We start from the raw sequence: 19,062 nt of genomic DNA on the forward strand, positions 1-19,062 counted from the left end.
CTTGGAAGTCTTTTCTGAAAGCTTTGAGCCTTTGCACCCCATACTGATCATCTAGAATTTCCTTTAAAAGTACTAAAAAAACTCAAGCAAGCTGGTGATTGCTGTAGGAATGATGGTAAGTGAGGTAAGGCAGAAGGAAACAGGACTGGTAATGCAAGGTCACAGCCACAGACACAGCACTGCAAACACTGCAGGGACATATAACACTTTTTTCTTCTTTGTCTCAAAACCCTCTCTGTATAATGGAATTCATAATATAGAATTGATGAGTTTCTCTTCCCATGAGTGCAAAAAAAAAAACTGAAATTGGGCTGACATAGAATTGAAAATGGCATTTTACAGGGAAAGGGAGACAGGCTGAATTTCTAGAACTTGGAATTTGGAAAAAGCTATATATACTTGGGGGGAGTTGAGAATTTTTTACTCATTGACATCCATTGAACGAGAAAGTAACAACAAGAAAAAAAGTTACTGGGGTTCTTAAACCAATTTTATTCAAACTTTCCATGATAATTTCTGAGACTGAGACTCATTATAGAAAATTCCAGCAAAACCCAAAGATTTTAAATTAAATTCTGAGCTACTGGAGCTGGCCCAATGAGGAGGGTAATAGGACTTAATGCTGAAAGAAGACCTCATCTTGGGAATTAAGAACAGAAGCAATTGGGTGCATATTTTTTGGGTCTGGTATGAAAAATAATTAGCAGCTTGCTGGCTTTGAGTTATCAGATACTGGAATTCATCTGATGTGTATGTATCACAGCAAAAAAAAAAAGTTTACTGAGTTGTTTCAGTAAACTCATGTCACATTTTATATACCACACACCTACTTTACATCATCCAAGAACTTCCTCCTTCAAATGTTAAGCATCTGCATGTAAGAATCAGTCTCTGTTTATCTGTTTCCTGAGAAAGGAAGGCAGCAGTTGAATGCTTTCTTTCTTTTTTTTTTTTCTCAGAGGTGATTTGAGGGCATTGATTTTGGAGTCAAAAGGGGGGAAAGTGCTGCTACAATGTTATGCTCAACCTGTTGAGTTCTTTGCAACAGGATCTTCTTGAGACCCATCATGTGGCCAGGCTTTCAGAAGGACCATGGAATCACTTGAGCTCAGCTGTTTTTGAAACTGCTACAGAGCGAGTAAAGAGAGTTTATAGATTAGAAGCAAGTGGTGCCAGATTAAAGTATGATGCATTGAAGAAACTAGCAGCTGTGGTGTGCTTTATGCAATCTTTACCTTATTAAATGAAAGTGCAGGTCTCCAGTTCTCACTGATCTTGATAAAGTCTCAAAATAGGTATCAAACTGTGACCTCAGCAGCTAATGCTATAAAACTATTTCTTTGCAGGGTAATTGTAAATATTTTCATAAATGTGACACAAACTGTATAAGCCCTAGTAAATAATTGGCCAGAAATATAATCTTCAGCTACTTAACCTGTCTTACCTATATATTTGCTGGAAAGAGGGAAAATATTCAGGAAAAATACAAATTGAAAACTGTGTATTTTTCTTTCTTTCTTATTTAAATATTTTAATTTCTGCAAGCAGCAGAGTAAAATATTTTCATAATCTGATCAGTTCACTCTAAAATTGATATTCATTAATACAAATTCAGCATGGCTAGAAAGCTAGCAAAAACAATTACAGAGCAAAAAGGGGAGCCAGTTATGAAGTTCTCTCTGCATGAAGCTGTGACCTAGAGTTTTATAACACAGGTATAAAAATTCTCTTTAAAATATTCCAGTTCACAGGCCAAGGCATTATATTCCCATGGCTTTCTAGGTGAAATCAAACACAGGATTTCAGAATGCCCATGGTCATGAGCTCCCATGCTGAGCACCATGTGTGTATAAATGCCCATGAATATGCTGAGGAGTTGATTCTTTCCCAGTGGAAGAAGAAGAGCTTAGAACAGTCGTTTTGGTGACAGTCACATGCAGATATGCTGAGGGCTGTTCAGTGGCACAGAGCAGCCGCTCTGTCTCCAGAGGCCTCCAGCACAAATGTGTTCCCAGGTCAGAACAAGGCATGTGGGACCAGAATGCTCAGGCTAGACTTCCAGTGTTTTGGGATCATCTGCCTTCACAAACTACACCAAACTAATTAAATGAGCTTCACAATCTATTCAGTTAAATGGTCACAATTTCCCAAATCACTGCCGAGTGTGACTGATGCTTAAATTGAGTTAAAGTAAATTGATAAAAAGCCTGCTGCAGTCTTTTCTATATGTCAACATTAGATTAGTTAATTTTTCAAGTACAATCTGATATATGCACCCTTCTTTGTTTTTCCCGGTGTGTTGCATCATTAGAAAGGTGATTAAACTGCTCTTCTCACACTTTCTAGAAACAAAATAGGTAATGTCTACTTAAAGCACCTTTTTAATGGTACATCTGCATTTGTACAAACAATTTGTACCAGTGCAATTAATTTAGTTAAAAAAAACCCCAACTTTGACACTTGATGGAAACACTTCCATAGGCACAAAAAATATATTTAAAAATGTAAATTGGACTATAAATTAGAATACAAGGAGAAACATTAACTTAACTAAAAGCTTTTTACTGAATAATGCCTTTACCATGCAATTACAATGGTTCAATTTCTGTGTGTTAACCTGAGCCTCCCACTGATTTTTCAGGTTTGACGTAGGGTGAGGTACTTGTAGAATGAGGGAAACAAATACCCATTTTGGTAAGCCTTTGAGAACCTCAAACAGCAGGCACTATGCAAGCATAAAGTATGATTATTGCTATTTTACTCATTCAACAGTAAGTTACACAACAAATAGCAGAAGCACTCTTGAAAATATGTATTTCCCAACAAGCTATAGGAAGAAGCTTAAATTACTTTTCTCAAAGTAGCTCACTGTGAAACCAGCTGTTCTAAATATGAGTCAGCAGCCTTCCTAGAGTCAAACCCTCCAGCACCTTTTTAAATTTACTCTCATTAAAAATGTTCATCACTCTGGTAGAAATCCCTTAGGTATTTACTGAGGAGTGCTGTTAAAACAAGGATGAAGAAAAAAAAAAAGAACTTGAAAAAGATCTCTCTTTACTGCAATTACTTTGAAGAGAGAAGACATTCTTCATTATTTCAGTTACTAATCCCTGCAGGTTTGTGTCATTATCTGATGAAAATGTCCTTTTTTCATTGTTTGAAGGCATAATCAGAGGGACCAGTGTGACAGACAACTTCCTACAGAAAACCCCATTCTCTTGTGCTGGGATTGTGGCAGTAAGCCTGCCTCCCGCCCATCACTAGTGCATGGCTGCAGGCCTTCTCCTTGCCCCTGCAATGCCTATTCCCTTTTGGAGTGAATTTTGGAGGTGTGCTAAAAACTAATTTTGTTGTAAAACATCCTGCCCAAATGGCAGAAGCATCCTGTAGTATCCTTGCCTCTTCCTCTTTTTTCAATACATGTATCTTTGAATGCATGCACAAAACATTTCTGTGGAGAAAATTGGCATCACTCTTATGTAGCTGCAGTGGTGCTGTCTGTAGTTAGCAGTAAGAGAATCTGTGGAAACTTGTGAGCCACAAATATGTATTTGTGACTAGCAGGGTCTGTGGAGAGATTGCAATGAGGCAAATTTCTTTTAGAATATTTGAGGATTGTGCTTGTTTACTTTGCTGTAAAAGCTTGAACCTGGATTTCCATTTTCCTGTGAGGAAAGAATGCTTTCAGTAACATCACAGCTAATCCAGGTGATACCATCTTTTGTGCCTGTTAAGTGGCACTTGCTGGATCCCTTCAGATGTAGCAGGAGTGATGCACAGCCTTGAACACAAAACTGACCACCTCAGATGCCATGTGAGGAGAGAGAAATAGCCTCTTCAGCTCTGCACAGGTGAGCTAAAGCTCCATGGGTGATGCAGAGCCAGGGCATGTGGGCTGCTCCATTCCATCTCCTCTGAGAACCTGCTGGGGCACATGAAATGCAAGGAGACATCCACAGCTTTCCCAGTGGATTTGAGTACGAGGCAAATAATCATTCAGAAATGCATCCAGCCTAAAATCCACTTTGTCCCTGGGCCTTTAAGTTCCTTCTGCCTGCCTCTTGGTCTCTCCAGAGATGTCTTGGCAAAGGAAATATTGGGAATAAGGCTATAGCTGAAATTTAACAAATTATGAGCCTCAGCACTCATCTGGGGAGTAATTGAGAGTAACAAGGGTACTGTAAATTCATGCCCAGACTTGCTGAAGACTCACTCAAGCCCTCAGAAGTTACTCACCAGACTTTTCATGGCCAGTACTTCAAGTACACCGGTAGAAAGAGAAGGCAGTTATTAACAAAAGATTGAATATGAATGTTGAGAGTGCACATAGGTGAACTTGCCTCAAAGCCAGGGAAATGAATGTAAGAACATAATATTTCTAAAAACACTGGTATGGCTGGAATCCTTGCTGTGAAGTAAAGCTTTAAACAGAGATTACAGGCAGTATAGTTTGTGCCATGATGTCCCAGAAGAAAACACCATCATCAAAAATCAGCAGGGTTTGCTCTGGTATTTCAGGTAAGGTAGAATTTATGCAGTAGTTAATGCTTGGAAATTTTGAAAGTAGGCATGTCTATGCCTGTGATTGGGATAGACTGTGTCTTCATTAACAAAAAATACAGCCAAGCAGCAAGATCTTGTAGAACACAACAGATGCTCACAACAGAGCACCCAAGCTCAGTGGTTCTGGGAGCTGGAGATTATTACTCTGGTCTGCCTGTAACGTGGTCCTGTGCATTAGGCCCACACCAGGAGTGCATTTTCCAGTTTCCAGCAGGGAGTCCCCAGCTGTGTGAGCTCCTTGCAGTGTGATCAAAGGGGAGAGGGTGAAATTCCCTTCAGGAGAACTTAAGGGAAGGTGATGGCAGAGAGGTACCTTCTTTCTTACACTGACTCTAATCCCGTCCCAGAAAGTGACTCCCCTGCTTAGTTGGGATTTGTCATTTACCTTTCCAGCAGGATGGGACTTGGAACACTTCACTTATTTGCCACATGGGAGATGCGTTATGGGTTTACAGGATTCATGTCTGAACTAAGCAGCTCCAGTGTGTTGTGCTGTGGGGATGGCAGAAGGAAAAGACAAAGGAACCACCTTCTTCTTTAACCATCCTGAAATAAAGCTGTAAATTGTGTTATGATTTTGTCGATATATGGTGCTTGCAAAGATTTCAAATAAATAATGATCTGACCCCAGGGACCTTATTGATTTTGTAATGATTTCAAAGAGAAACCACTCAGTTTACTGTTTGCTGACAAATTCTTTATTCCCTAAGGAACTCCTATTGAATGTGTATTAAGGACACGATAAAATAATTCCAAGGAAATACAGAGTGAGGGCTTTGTGCATAGACTGCTCCACGAATCAGTATTTAACCTCTGACCAGTGACAACAGGTCTCCTTTAGCTCTGTTAGATCAACAGCAAGCTATTATAATTAAATATAAAAACTGTTTAGAGCCTCACCAAACATGTCCTGGGAATTAAAGCATATGGAAGGGATAAGGATAAAAAGACTTTCCATATGCTAATGACCCTAGATGTCTGAAATAAATTAGATCCATTACAGTTTATGCTCAATAAAAGAAAGACTTTAAGCACTCCAAAGTTAGTGACTCGAGACCGATTTTGGCTTAGAAATTCAATCTGCCTGCTTATTAATTCTTAGTAAGGCTCTGGAGGAGACAGGGGATGCAAAATCATAATTCTGTGCTGTATCAGAATTTTAAAGTGCCATCAGTTTCTTTTCCTTCTTTTCCTTTTTTTTTTTAATTAAACTATTTTTCATGCTTCATTTTTTTTGTTCTCCTCATTTGATTTTGTTCCCATTTTTGTTTAATTTCTTTCTTTTTAAGGTTTCATTTATCCTATTTCAACTGAACAGAGAACCCAGAATGAATATGGATTTTCTTGTAAGTTTAATGTTTGATTTTATGTTCCTGGATGCTAATTTGATGCTGTTCCTTTGGTCAGGCTTTGTTAGGCAAGCTCAGTGTGACTAGGCAAAAAAGGGACCTATTCAGCAGGGTGACATTCCGCTTGCTTGACAGCAGGCATGCTGCTTTGCAGCAGATACAGCCTTTGTGCACGAGGGAAATGGGAGACAGAAACTGGAGAGAATGAGCCATCTTCTCATTAAAATTCCCTTAGCAACTGGACAGAGTGTGGTGGAAGGATAACTTGTCTTTGAGCCGGAACTCAAGAGTTTTGCTTCCTGAACTGCTGGGTTAAAAATGGGATGTTTCAAGTTTGGTAAATTGAAGGTCTGGTAGCCCGGAGCTGTCGGAGATTGATCAGTTCCTTTCTGCATCTACCAGCTCTCACCTCTGAAGCTGGAGGGCAGCTTGACTTAAATGGCTAAAAGAGATAAAATAAAAGTGATTTCACATGTTTCAAACCAACAAAAATAGGGTACTAAAAGAGTCTGATTTGTTTTTGCACTTCTTTTTTTCATTAGGCTATTTCTAAAAATGGGATTCTTCACTGTATAGAAATACATCAGTTTTTGAACACATATTCAGACCTTTTGGGAAAAAAATGTCTGGTGGATAATGATGCTAGAGATTAGCTTGGAATTGGTGCTGAAGATATGGTACAAGCAGCTAGTAGAAATATCATAGCCATTTCCTCACAATACAGCTCTAATAAATTTTTGTTCCTTTTGGTAAATCACCACATTATTTCTTGTGCTTACTTCAGCTTTTATCTTAATATGTATGTGTTAATGCCACTGATGAGAATTCAATGTTTGATTCTCTACTTTATTAATTTACTAGTCTATATTTTTGAAGGCAAATGGATGGAAGGGAGTAATGACAGGTTACATTAAAAAAAAAAACAAAAAAAAAACAAAAACAAAAAAAAAAAAAAAAACAACCAACCAACCAAAGATATGTCTGAATATTCCAGAGAAAATGGATTTTTTGGGTTCTTTTACATTTTTTTAAGTAAAAATAAGGCTTCTGAATTTTTACAACCCACGCGTCTTTGGTATCAGATGAACTTCTAAATATCAATATTAGGACATTATGTCATTAAGACATAATCTCATTTCCTAAGGTGAATTTGGTTCACAAGACTAAGTCTATGGCATGTTTTGCTTAGTAGTTCACAGCCTGAGTATTAGATAGATGAACAAGTGGATAGGTAAAGAGTTAAAACACAAGTTAGCGAGAAATCAAGGATTGTTTTCCATCAAAAGGGCATAGACCTGCTATATGGTGTTGGAAATGGCTTTTAAATTAGCCTATAAAAAAGGCAGTAAATGTCTGCAGGAAATGAGAATAATAAGAACGTGTTTTCTTGAAAGTCCCTGTAAGGAGGATATTTCTTGAAGGTTCCTGGCCTCTCTCCCTGCAGCTGCTCCTGACTCAGATGATGTTGCTCTCTACGTGGGGATCGTCATCGCTGTGATCGTGTGCCTGGCCATTTCCGTGGTTGTGGCCCTGTTTGTCTACCGCAAGAACCACCGGGACTTTGAGTCAGATATTATTGACTCCTCGGCACTAAACGGGGGATTTCAGCCTGTCAACATCAAGGCTGCAAGGCAAGGTTAGTTGGCATTTCACTCCATTTTGACCAATTCAGGGAGATGATATCAGGTACGGTCTCTTGGGCTGCATGAATGATATTGCTGGATGCCTGTTGACACTTGATAGAGAGGAGAAAGATCATGTTCATTTGTTTCTGATTATCTAATGCTCAGAACCCGTGGTGGTGTTTGTTAGCTGTGCTCAAGAGTATAAAGCAGGTGAATTTAACTTCTGAAGAGAGAGCATGAATGTGAGAGTGAAACTCAGACACTTTTATGGAAATATAGGTCCAGCTCAAGTTGAAATCAATGGCAAAGCTCTGACAGAAACAGTGGAGGCAGGATGCATCACAGGAGTGATACTACAGTAATTCTATCACAGTTTCCTCCCCTTTATTTCACTATTAGTTTTTCTTCCTATGCCCTGTCTCCACTGGTATAAACAGTAGTTTGAGAAGTACTGTGCACTTAATAGAAAATGTAGAAGTTGTGCTAGAATATCATTTAATAATGAATATTTTTATCACTGGTGCATAACAGCTTGATTTTTTTTTCCTCGTTTCATTCACCAGGAAAAAACCTCTAAAGGTAGTGCTGCCTTTATCAAGACACTTATTTAGGCTGAAGAATTCCTTTTTTTTTTTCACAATATCTACACCAGAAGAATATCTACACCATGAAAGTTGAGATGACAAGGGAGTTGTCACATGTAAGATTAGCAGAAGTGTTTTCTTTGCTGGAGAAGCTTTTAAAGCAAATCTTAGAAAAGTGTGATGCAGCTACTAATCCCCCCACTGCAGGGAGTCATGGGCATGATGACTTCATAGGCTTGTTGTCTTTTATTTCAGGAATGCTGTCATAAGGCCAGTTAGGAAAATTGGCTAATGATTGTTGCATAGCATTTAGGGGGGTGGTTTTAGTTAAAACTAGATCTACTGAGCGATGAAAGCATTTTGCCCTGAAGCTAACCATGTCATATTTGGAATCTGAGTGCAGCCTGGAAAACTACTCCCAGTGAAAACTCTTCAGGACAGAAGTATGCTGTAATTTTGTACAGCAATCAGATTCCAAAGCAGCTGGGGTAATAGGAGCCCTGGGAGTTTGCTGGGAATTCATGGAAATGGAGATGAAGGTTCAGGGACTTTGTGTATCTGAACATTTGGAATGAAAGACAAAATGCATATGAAAACCCAAATTGTTGCTTGGAATAAAGTCACCAGAACAGGGAAATAACATGGTTCTTCCTTCTCATCTCCACTGCAGACCTCCTGGCAGTGCCACCAGACCTCACTTCTGCTGCAGCCATGTACAGAGGTCCTGTGTACGCCTTGCATGATGTCTCTGATAAAATCCCAATGACCAACTCTCCAATCCTGGACCCCCTCCCCAATTTGAAGATCAAGGTTTATAACACCTCTGGTGCAGTCACTCCCCAGGATGACCTCTCTGACTTCTCCTCCAAGCTGTCCCCACAGATTACGCAGTCTCTGCTGGAGAATGAGACCCTGAACATGAAGAACCAGAGCCTTGCCCGGCAAACTGACCCATCATGCACCGCCTTTGGGACTTTCAACTCCTTAGGAGGCCACCTAGTAATTCCCAATTCAGGTAAGCGCTAGCCATGCTGGCCTAAAGTTGCAATTGTCTTGTGGGTTTAGGTAGTGTTAGCTTGTTTTTATATAGGAAAAGAAAATCTATAGTTGGGACTCTGCTTTTTCTTTGATCAAAACATATAGATGGGGTTTTTCCCTCCCCCCCTCCATTTGCATCTACAAAAGTACTTGGAATATTTTGTACCCCAAGTCCTGGCTTTTAAACACAGCTGAGGAAGACTTGGGCCCCTCACTACAAGAGCATGGGTCTTAGGAGTAGCAGCTGAGGGAGCTGGGTTGTGTAGCCTGGAAAAAAAGGAGGCTGAAAAGGGACCTTATCTCTTTCTACAACTGCCTGACAGGAGACTGCAACAAGGTGGGATTGGTCTCTTCTCCCAAGAAATACATAGGAATGTGATCTAGTGGTGAACACTGTGATGTGTTAATGATTGGATTCAATGATCTTAGAGGTCTCTTCCAACCTAAATGATTGTCTGATTCCAAACAGAATATTGCAGGGCTCTTAACCACTTTCTGAGACATGCAAGGCTTGAGCTGTCAGAGCTCCCCTGTGTCAAGTGAAATTCAGCATCACCTTTTCATTTCATGCAGTTCTAGAAAAGGGACTTCAATACAGTAAGCCTCTATTTTGTCATCACGCTAAACTAGGACAAATTAATTTAAAAACAACTTGGTTGCTCTACTTCCATTTCATTGCAGACTATGTGCAATTGAAGCAGGACAACCGAAGACTATTTTTGGAAGTTTTTTACCTGTATTTATTGTTGACTTGCTTTACAATTAGGTAAGAGAGGGACTGAGCATTGAGGGCCTATTGATGTAATGCAACATGCTGCTTAAAATTTCTCATACCTGACTTTCTCAAGTCATGTTTCCAGGTCCCTTCAGGCCACCCTGACACCAGCAGGCAATTTCAGAGCATCCAAGGAGCTCTTGGGTAGCCCTGGGAGAGCTCAGGTCTTTTAGATAGATTTTTAGCAGAGCCATGCTAATGCTTGCTTCCTGCATGTAGTGTTGATGTTCTTTCTGAGGAAGTTCAGCACCTAGACGTTCCCATGGGTTTAGCATGATACTGCAGATCAGCATTAATATTTAAAGTGAGAAGGAATCAAATACATAAAGCATTTGATGTGAGGAATACACAGATGCATAACAGCTTGATTTTCAGGAATCAAGGTCAGGAACACACCTGCCCAGTTTCATTGGGACTCTGAATTCAGGTAGGACCACAGTACATGTGAGACTGCAGCTCACAGCTTGGCCATTTTACAGCAAATGCCCTCACCAAGGAGATGGTGCCTACCCTTGTCCCCTGCCTCTTTGCTGGATCTCTTCTTTTTTGTTGATGTTATGAAGGAAGCAAAATGCTTAGGTGGCCCTGAACCATGGTGGTTTGGTTCCATGATGCAGTCCTGCACTGCCCATGAAGAAGCCAAAAGTGCTTGGACCCATAGCCCTGCTCTCTGAGCTTATGTCTAATGGGAAGCAAAAATACCTATTAAATTTAAGTGAAAGCTGAACTACTTCAATAAATCTGGTGTTGACTCATGAACAATGTTAAAATTCCGTGCTATACAATCTTGCTTATTACATTTTTCTAAGTAGCAGCTGAAGATAGATATTGATGCTCAGTTTTCATATGTCACAGTGGTGCACATAATCAGCAAAGTCTATTAGTCACTGTTAATTCACGTATATTAATATCAATTTATAAAGAAAAAACATTTGATGCTGTAATCACTTCAAAATTATTAAAGTAATGATTCTGTAAAATAAAATAATCTGTCTGCTGCTATCTTGTATGCCTCTGTGCTGTTTCTAAATGTATGTCATCCTCAAGATATGATCAAAGCCCTTCATTTGCAGTATACCTGCCCTGTTACAGCTGCAAGCATGCACAGGTTAGGTTGTAACAGGCCTGTAAAGACACAAGTGCCAGAAGGCATTTGTGGAAAATGTTTTCCTAGCTACCCCCCTCCTTCAAAGCTAAATATGGGACTGAGGCCCTGCACACCAACACATGGTAGGTGTCCAGCGTAACCAAACTGTGAATGCTAAAGAAAAGAGGCAGAGCCATGCAAGGTGTCTATAAAGTGTCTCTAAAGTAAACACATACATGTAAATAATCTTTCTCTAGGTTTGTCTTCAGCTATGTGGTAACTACTGTATGCAAATCCTTGCCATTAATTTCCAGCTAATCCACATCTACAAAGAGATTTGGCTGAGATGTGTCCAGCAGAGTGAAATAGCCAGTTCATGGGCCGTGTTTGTTTGTTGTGCTCAAGACATCTCTTAAATGGAAGTAATGTAAGAACAGTGTTTTAAATCAAGTGTGCAGCAAATCATTAGTGAAAATGACACTGAGCATATTTGCCCACGTTTTTTTCAAGGTTGCATATCCCAGTTTTGAGCCACTCTACAGGACTAGGCACTTTGAAAAACCAAGAAGCCCAGTTTTATCTCCATGGCGGACTCAGTTCCTCACTAAGAACTGAGAGCATTAAAAGACAGGATGCCAGACACAGAAGCCATCTTTCAGGAAACAACAAGTTCTTATTGCTTCCTGGGACAGTGCTCCACTGCTTTTCTTTCCTGATCTTAATTAAGAAAGAATTGCCATGGGAGAGATGTCCTATTACAGCTGTTGGAAATTTTAGTCAGAGTTGTTTGTTTTTCCATCATTTTACAAGGTAAGCAACAGCGTAACCATCTGTCTGCTCTTTAAATAAAATGAAAGGGAAGAAAATCCTCTTCTCCACTTCTGTTTTTCAGTGCAGAGGAAAAAGAACAGGCAGCTGGACACTGAAGACACCAGGGTTGCAGTAAATTTTTCTCACATTTTGCTGAGGTCATTTACAGTCTGATGGTGAGGGTGGCTGAAAATCTGGCATTGCAGGCTTCATCTTCTGCCTCTCCTGTCACTCCTCTTCAGAGACCCACTCACCTCTTTTTTCCTTCATCTTATCTTTTGTGTCTCTTCTGTTCTGCAGGAGTAAGTTTGCTGATCCCAGCGGGAGCCGTTCCACAAGGGAGAGTCTATGAAATGTATCTGACAGTTCACAGGAAGGAGAACATGAGGTAAAAATTGCCTTATTTTCCTTGTGCATTAATGGGGGGTTGGGGGGGGAGAGTGGAACATAGTACCTGAAGACCTGTGGTAATAATACTTATGCAAAGTCTACTGCATTGAACCTCTTTGCTGACTTGAAGGTAAACACAAGCAAAGCCAAGGATAAATTTTGCCACAAAACCAGCTCAGACATTTGCTTTCCTAACCAAGTGTTGCACTCTGCAGCAAGTCCTCAGGCCAGGGGGATGCTGAATTGTAGAGGAGCAAGGAAAATATGCCAGCATGAGATTGTGCAGCAGAGATGTGAAGTAGCCTCTTGATAAAGACCTGTGCTGCAAAGGAGAAGGGAGCAGAGGAGAAAGGTAGGTAAATCAGCTCAGCGGAGGGACAGGTGCCTGAGCACTGGACTTGGAAAATCTCCTCTCCTGTTAGAATGAAGGTGAACTTTTATTTTACCCTTCACAGGTTTGGCTGGTCTATGCAGAGGATGGAGCCAAAGCTTTTGGTGTCCTCCACCTCCTTGCTGCTTAGCCCCAGACAGTGCATGCTGAGGGCACCCAGAGCTGATGCTGGGATGACCATTGTTGTCTCCTGTTACCTGAATGTGCAGACAATTCATAGTCTAGATCTTAATGTCTACTGGCATGTGATCTGGCAACCTTGAAATTAAAAATAATTGTTTACAAAAAGGCCAAGATACCATTTGGAGCCAGTTAGAAGACCCTAATGTAGAGAAAGGTGAGATCTTAGGCTGCAGAATGGACTCGTGCACAAAGGCAGAATGGCAAATATGAAGCTGAGGCAGTCATTACACGGTACTTTGCCTCTTTCTCCTCCTCATAGCTAGATATGTTTTTTGGCTCAGCCTCTTAATAGCTTTTATTATGTGCTAAGCCACAGCTGTTTATACACTCTGTGATATTGAACACTATTCTTTAGCTTGGTAGTCTTTTACCCAAGCTAAAATAATCTGCTTAAAGAAAAATTAAGTAATCTTTCCACCCACCCTTTTGCATACATTATTCATCAGCCGCTCTTTGAAAATAGCTAATTGCAGCTACAGAAAAAATGTCTCTGTTCATAACTAGTATTGATTATATTCCTATTACTTTTGGCTATGAAAGAGGTTTACAAACAATATTGAACAAAGACACTTTCCTGAGGAAGGAAAACAAAATCAGATTGCATCCCCTGTTATTCAGCTTGCTTCTAAATCTCCCTTTCCAAGACACCTAATTCTTAAAATATTATTTAATTCCTAGAAGGTGCTGTATATGCAATTATTTTCTTTCCAGTCAGTTATAGAGGGAAACCCTGTTACTTTATTCATGCAGCTGTGGACAACTAATGTCACTTACTTGTCTAATTTATTTTCTTCAAGGATCATAAAGCTGCCTCTGCATGCTTTGTGAAAGCTGTAACTCAGCAAGTCACACAGAGGATAGAAGGATAGGTTAACTTGTGTTGGGAAACATGGCTGGAGATGTGCTCCCTGCCAACCTGAGCAAGTATGCCAAAGGACACCTGCAGAAGTAAACAGAATGGTGTGAATCCTCACTTACAGTGAAGAATTTAGAAGTGATTTCTTTCCTTGGGAGAGGAGAGCAGAGCAGTCTGCCTTGGGGCAGCAGGGCTCATTTTATTGTGGTGGCAGTCACCTTCTGGGTGCACAGAGTCCAGCTGCTTATTTGATTTGTAGCAGTTTTTCAGAAAACACATCAGGCTCCTCATACTCTTGGAAAGCAGCTTCTTAAGGACATTTAAGATGGAGCTCATTGGATGTTGTCTAGATCACTCAGAACTGAATATTCTGCCCCCTTTCCCCAGGTGCCAAGGAGCAGAAGGGTCTGGGAGGCACCCAGCTGTAATGTTCTCCTGCTGCAGGACTGGTTACCAGGCACTTCACTTCTGTAGCAGAGCTACAGCTCAGTCAAAGCTTCTTTTTCTGACTGCATGGGCCACAGATGTTGCTTCATATAATTGGAATCATATGGGTACCACAAGTTGCTGTGTGGAATATTTATTTTTTAAATCAGCTACTGCACTCATGCAGCACTCCAGCAGAGAGTGATAGTCCCCAAAAAGGACGAGATGCAGACATTTGCTTTCATGGCCAGGCAGTAACTGCAGTGTGTTCAATAAACCCTGTGAGACCCTATATTTATTTTCATGAGCACTGTGCCAATGTGTATGGATTGAAAAGTCCTGTTATGTGTTGATGTTGTTTGGAAGGGGACACACAGGAAATTATAAAATGTGTGTTATTATCAGAAATTAAGGCAGTCTTGTCCTTGATATTACAACTAGCACTGAGGCAAGAATGTGGTCTCCACAGTGCTACCCTAGCAGAACCAGACCAGTAGCAGAGAGGGTCCCCATCCTAGCTCACATATCTCCAACAACTTAAGATCTAGCTCACACTTGGTTTGTAGAACTGTGAAACTACTTCTGAATAGTCAAGCTGAAACAGAAAATATGTTATCTCTCAGATACCTGCAAATTCCCCTTTTCCTTCGTTTTCATATTAAGTTTCCCCAGTTAGTCTCTGAAATCTGTAGTACAGAAACCTGAGAGACTTCACAACCCAGTAATGCCACTCTTTGTGCTGCCTTGCAGATTGGTTAGAAGCACTTTCTGAAACACTGCTTATTCCATTTCATATCCGTCAAAGCATGTGAAAGCAGGAAAGTCACCCTAAAAGAATTATCCTTTGGCAGTGAATTGGGGTTCTGATAGGTTGCAGTAAACACCATTGGAGGCAGTTGTTTCCTCTGAGTATGTCAGCATACTCGTGGCACAGGGCAGTTTCTCTTCTACCGGGCTGATGCTCCAGGAGAGTGTTATTCCTGCTCCTGTCCTGCAAGCTTGCCCTCATCCTTCCAGTCATTTGGGGCAGGATGGATGGTAGGCAGATCCCAGGCTCTGGTCCCTGGCTGGTGAGTTGACCTCATGAAAAGATCCACATCCTTCATGAAACAGCTACAGTGGGGAAAATTATATATGGGTGTATGTTTGTAGACATATATGTACACATGCAAAAACATGTATACATATATACATGTACATGTATATATGTACGTGTTACTTATATACGTGTAACTGAAAAAATGACAACCCTATGCGAATATATCACAGCTATCAGACAAGTTTCTGTCTCGAAGCTGTGTCTTTCAGTGGTGAGCAGATGCTCTCTCCCTTACTCTGGGGAAGTATCACCAACTTTGAGATTTGCAAGGAGTCCCTTCTTGAGTAGCGGGTTCATCTGTGAAATCAGCACATTATGCTGGCCAGTACCTGGCAAGAGCCTGTTCCCATGAGCCTCTGTGAGAGCCTGGATTTTACAGATTAAGTAATTTATTTAATTAATCTGTAATTTAATCCTAAGGATTAAATATTGCTGGCCAGTACCTGGCAAGAGCCTGTTCCCATGAGCCTCTGTGAGAGCCTGGATTTTACAGATTAAATAATTTATTTAATTAATCTGTAATTTAATCCTAAGGATTAAATAGCATGAGTATAAACCTCCATCCTCCAGGATTTGCTTGACTGTCTCAGGTTAAGAAACAAATCTTGCTGTGAGCTAAATTAGCGGAGCTGTGTTTCCTTCAGAAACATCTGGCAGTGGTCAGTGCTAGATGGGGTCTGGGCCTTGATGGACCACTGGTTTTATCTTGTGTGGCAGTTCCTGTGTGAACTCCCGCTGAGCTTGCACAGCTTTAGGTGAAGCTATTCTTGCATGCTCTAATCAGAGGCAGGAACTGCACAAAACAGCTACAGCTCAGTGAAGGACACTCCTGTATAATCCATCACACACGAGGTGTTCCAAATGAGAGTGGAGGTCGCTGTGCCCACAAAATTTGACAACCCTGAAGAACAGAGCAAGCAACGGTCCTGAAGATCTTGATGAAAGACACACATAAATGTGCAAATTTCAAATTAGCTATCTTGAAAGAGAAAAGGGTCAGGTGAGCCTAGCCAGGATTTGTATCAAAGGATTCATAATGTATGCACAGAGTTTAATATAAAGTCAAGCATCTGATCAATGATTGTGATCCAAGGAGTAATGTTGCTTTTTCACCAGTAAATCTTAAGCTTACTGATGTGAAATAAAAGAAATTGAAGTCTTCCACATTTCATTTCTCCACCTTCCTTATCTCAGTTGCATAAACAAAATTACTTTGCAACTCCAGAAAACAATTTCTTGAAGTGCCAGTCACTATAATTGAAAAATTCAACATGAAAAAGACCAGAGCATGAGTGAAAGGGGAGGGCAAACTTCTCAAGAGTATTTTTCTTCTGAAGATAGACTGTCAGAAGAACCAGCGTCTGTCGAGAATATTAAGTTTGAACTTAAGAAAGAACACATATTAAAAAATAAAGCCCCAGCAATGAAAGGAGAAATAAAATATCTTCCCTCTAACTTTTGTCTACGCTGTGTAGAAGGGTTGCAACCTGTTGCTATGCGATAGCCATTCCTCTCTCCCTGCTCCATTCTGCACTTCCTGAGCTGCTGTGATTGCCTGGAGCACAGTGGCAGGGAGCACAATGTAGTCCCACTGAGGAGCAGAGATTTATCTAGTTGTGCTCACATCTGCTGTCTGACAGCTACCTTAATGAATATGGTCTGGCTTATTACAGGGAGATGGTTTCGAATGCGTAATCCCATTAAAAACACAAATTTGATTGTGAAGGGACCAGATATGGTGAATAAAAGTTTGTTTGCTTTTAAATATAAGTTGACTGTTCTTGATAACCTCTGAGGGATGGGAAAATATCTAAAAATATCTGAAGACCTTTCAGTTACTCTTAGTGCCTTTTAATAGAAATGCCAAGCAGTGAGTTGAATTTTAGTCTTAGATCTTTGTAAAACAAAAGCATCTCTTTGTTTTGGAGTTATACTGAGTGGCCAGTCTCCTCTAATAAGTTATCCCAAGACTGCTGCAAGCCTAAGGTGAAGCCCATGTTGATGGGGGTTTTTGTAAGGTGTTGGGTTTAGGCTTTTTATATTTGGATAACAGCCTAAAAGATTGCTCACAGTTTTGATCATTTCTGCTCATAAGTTTATCTCCCTTGCTCTATAAGCTTCCCTGTGGCTCTCTTTGTGCTGGATCTCCCACAGTCTATAACACATAAATCTCAATGTTGGTCACAACACATGCTCCTCTAGGCTGGGATCCTAGCTTTGCTGGTGCTGCATCACCTATTTCAGGAGAAGGAATAAAATTGCCTGCAATGAGTGACTACACAATAGCTTGTCTTCAGGGAAATTTGTTGTTTACTAATTCCATGAATTACTGTTGGTTTATGCTTTGAAGAACGATTAATATCCCTTGTATAATGTATCTTGTCTACTACATCTGTTTCTGTTCTCATTAGCTGTAGTAAGGCATAATCCTTTTGTTTTAAAATGGAAATTTAAAACAGTGAGAAGCGACAAAAGATTTGTTGGGAGATTTTTGTTCCTTTTTCCTGTCACTTGTCATAGGGCACCTCTCTTCTGTCTGTGCCATTGCATTGTTTAGCCTCATTCCTCTGGGTTTCAGGTGTTTATTTCTGAGATCTCGTGGTGGTCCCTAAACACACTGCAGCTACCTGCAGTCATAGTAGAGCTGGAGAGGAAAGGGAATATCACTGTGATGTGTTCTGAAATGCCATGTCCCATACAATGCCAGAAATCAGATTTGCTTCTTGTCACTGTGTCACATCACATGTTGATACCAGCTGTGTTGAGGCAAGCTCACCTGAAATGTTGTTCACTCTTATTGCTTTATTTATTACTAAGTAACTCTTTGGAACTTGTTTTGCTCCAGCCTGATCTACTGTACAATTAATAAGATTTTATTTCCTACTCATATTTTTTCCCTCTCTAGAATTTTGCCATTGTCTTCTGGCTTTCACTCTTACTTGCAGTGATTCCTCATTAATTGTTACAGGTAAATGTAATGATTGTGTTTTCCACATTGTGAGTAGAAATCCTGACCTCACAGTAGTCAAAGAGAGGTTTAGCATACACTTTAACAGAGTTGGGGTTTCACCTCAACAGTGACAGTGACCCACTTCACACACTCTGCAACTCATTGTAGCTCAGTTTTTAAAGGTTTATCTGTGTGAGGTGGATGTTGGAGAGTCACTAGGACCAGCAGGTGTTCAGTAATTCTATGGTGCCAGTCTCTGATGTGTGCCTGGTTAGGAATTTGTGATTGTAAAGTCAAGCATCCATACAACTGGCCAATTTTTCTGCTCTTCACTAATCAGACTGTTCTCTATCATAAATACCCAGGTCAGGACCATGCATATCTCATCCACTTGGCAGTAAATCTTGTAAGTCTGGTGACGAAGATGCTGTTTATGAACATGGGGAAAAAATATTAAGCCTTGATATTTCTAACATATCCTTTGTATGCTTGCATCTACCTCCCATCTCAGTTCTACTCTGCAGTCTGCAACACATCCTGGCTTGGTGTTATGCATAATCATTTTGTACTTGTTCTAATTAGCTATAAAATGTTGCAGCACAGAATCGTGCCCTTCATTAGAGTCCTAAAATCTGACAGTAAAAAAAAGTTTGGCACGAAGCAGTGACTAAACTTTACTTGGAGACAACTTCAGACTGTATGATTTATCAGTAGCATTTTATTTTAATGAACTTTTGGGGCCCTTTTGACTGCAGGCATCAGTGCTTGTCAATTTTAACTCATTTTTCACCTAAAAGGCACCATATTAATTCTTTTAAGGCAATCATGATATATTCATTCCTGCATTCTTTTTGACTGCTTGTTTTGTAATTCAGTCAAAAAAACCTATGATAGCTTGTATTTTCTTTTCTTTTTCATGGGTCAGTACTTTTAGAT

The 19,062-nt window shown here is 40.2% G+C and overlaps 1 protein-coding gene across 2 annotated transcripts in view; it reads left to right on the forward strand.

Annotated features, from left to right (window-relative positions):
* Positions 1-19,062, forward strand: part of UNC5C (unc-5 netrin receptor C) — a 244,442-nt gene that overhangs the window by 210,106 nt on the left and 15,274 nt on the right. Inside the window, exons 8-11 of one of the 2 annotated variants that reach the window (XM_068187535.1) lie at positions 5,853-5,909; positions 7,357-7,548; positions 8,792-9,136; positions 12,132-12,219. In XM_068187535.1, the coding sequence (XP_068043636.1) occupies positions 5,853-5,909; positions 7,357-7,548; positions 8,792-9,136; positions 12,132-12,219 (682 nt within the window). The remainder of the gene's footprint in view (positions 1-5,852; positions 5,910-7,356; positions 7,549-8,791; positions 9,137-12,131; positions 12,220-19,062) is intronic. The other variant, XM_068187536.1, reaches the window with a different exon arrangement.

Source organism: Anomalospiza imberbis, chromosome 4 (genome assembly GCF_031753505.1).
Source record: "Anomalospiza imberbis isolate Cuckoo-Finch-1a 21T00152 chromosome 4, ASM3175350v1, whole genome shotgun sequence".
Lineage (NCBI taxonomy): Eukaryota > Metazoa > Chordata > Aves > Passeriformes > Viduidae > Anomalospiza > Anomalospiza imberbis.